Source organism: Octopus bimaculoides, chromosome 17 (assembly GCF_001194135.2).
Source record: "Octopus bimaculoides isolate UCB-OBI-ISO-001 chromosome 17, ASM119413v2, whole genome shotgun sequence".
NCBI classification, from domain to species: Eukaryota; Metazoa; Mollusca; class Cephalopoda; order Octopoda; family Octopodidae; genus Octopus; species Octopus bimaculoides.
In genome coordinates this window covers 3829168-3829607 of record NC_068997.1, presented here as the reverse complement: position 1 = coordinate 3829607, position 440 = coordinate 3829168, and the positions used below count along the sequence as shown (strand labels likewise).

Sequence of the window (440 nt, the reverse complement as noted above, 5' to 3'; positions counted from 1 at the left end):
TCCGAGTTCAAATTCTGCCAAGTAATCAACTTTGCTACCCTTCCAAAATTTGAAACTTATCATTATTAGAATTTTGTTGAATGAGTTAAATTTGATAAATTACTTACAAAAAATAAATAGCAAAAGACTTGTAATGTAGAGAGCTTTGGAATACTGAAAAGAAAGAAATACATTATATTATTTAGAGGAGATATTAATTACAAATTTATATAGACACTTAATTATACGTTAAACACACCCACGTATACAGATACACATGCTTATACGCGTAAGTATACATACAAACATACACACCTGCACGCACACATACACGCAAGCACACACACACAAATGTATGTAGATACTTATGAACATAAATACTTAGCCTGGAACGTATGCATACCACATAGACACACAGACACATACACACACGGACACACACGGACAGACACGCACACACA

General features: G+C 33.4%; 1 protein-coding gene across 1 annotated transcript in view; it reads right to left on the bottom strand.

The window, feature by feature from the left end:
• The window catches only part of LOC106883115 (uncharacterized), an 8542-nt gene that overhangs the window by 5905 nt on the left and 2197 nt on the right, over positions 1-440 (bottom strand). The window contains exon 2 of the mRNA XM_014934008.2: positions 108-153. Coding sequence (XP_014789494.1) covers positions 108-153 — 46 coding nt within the window. The remainder of the gene's footprint in view (positions 1-107; positions 154-440) is intronic.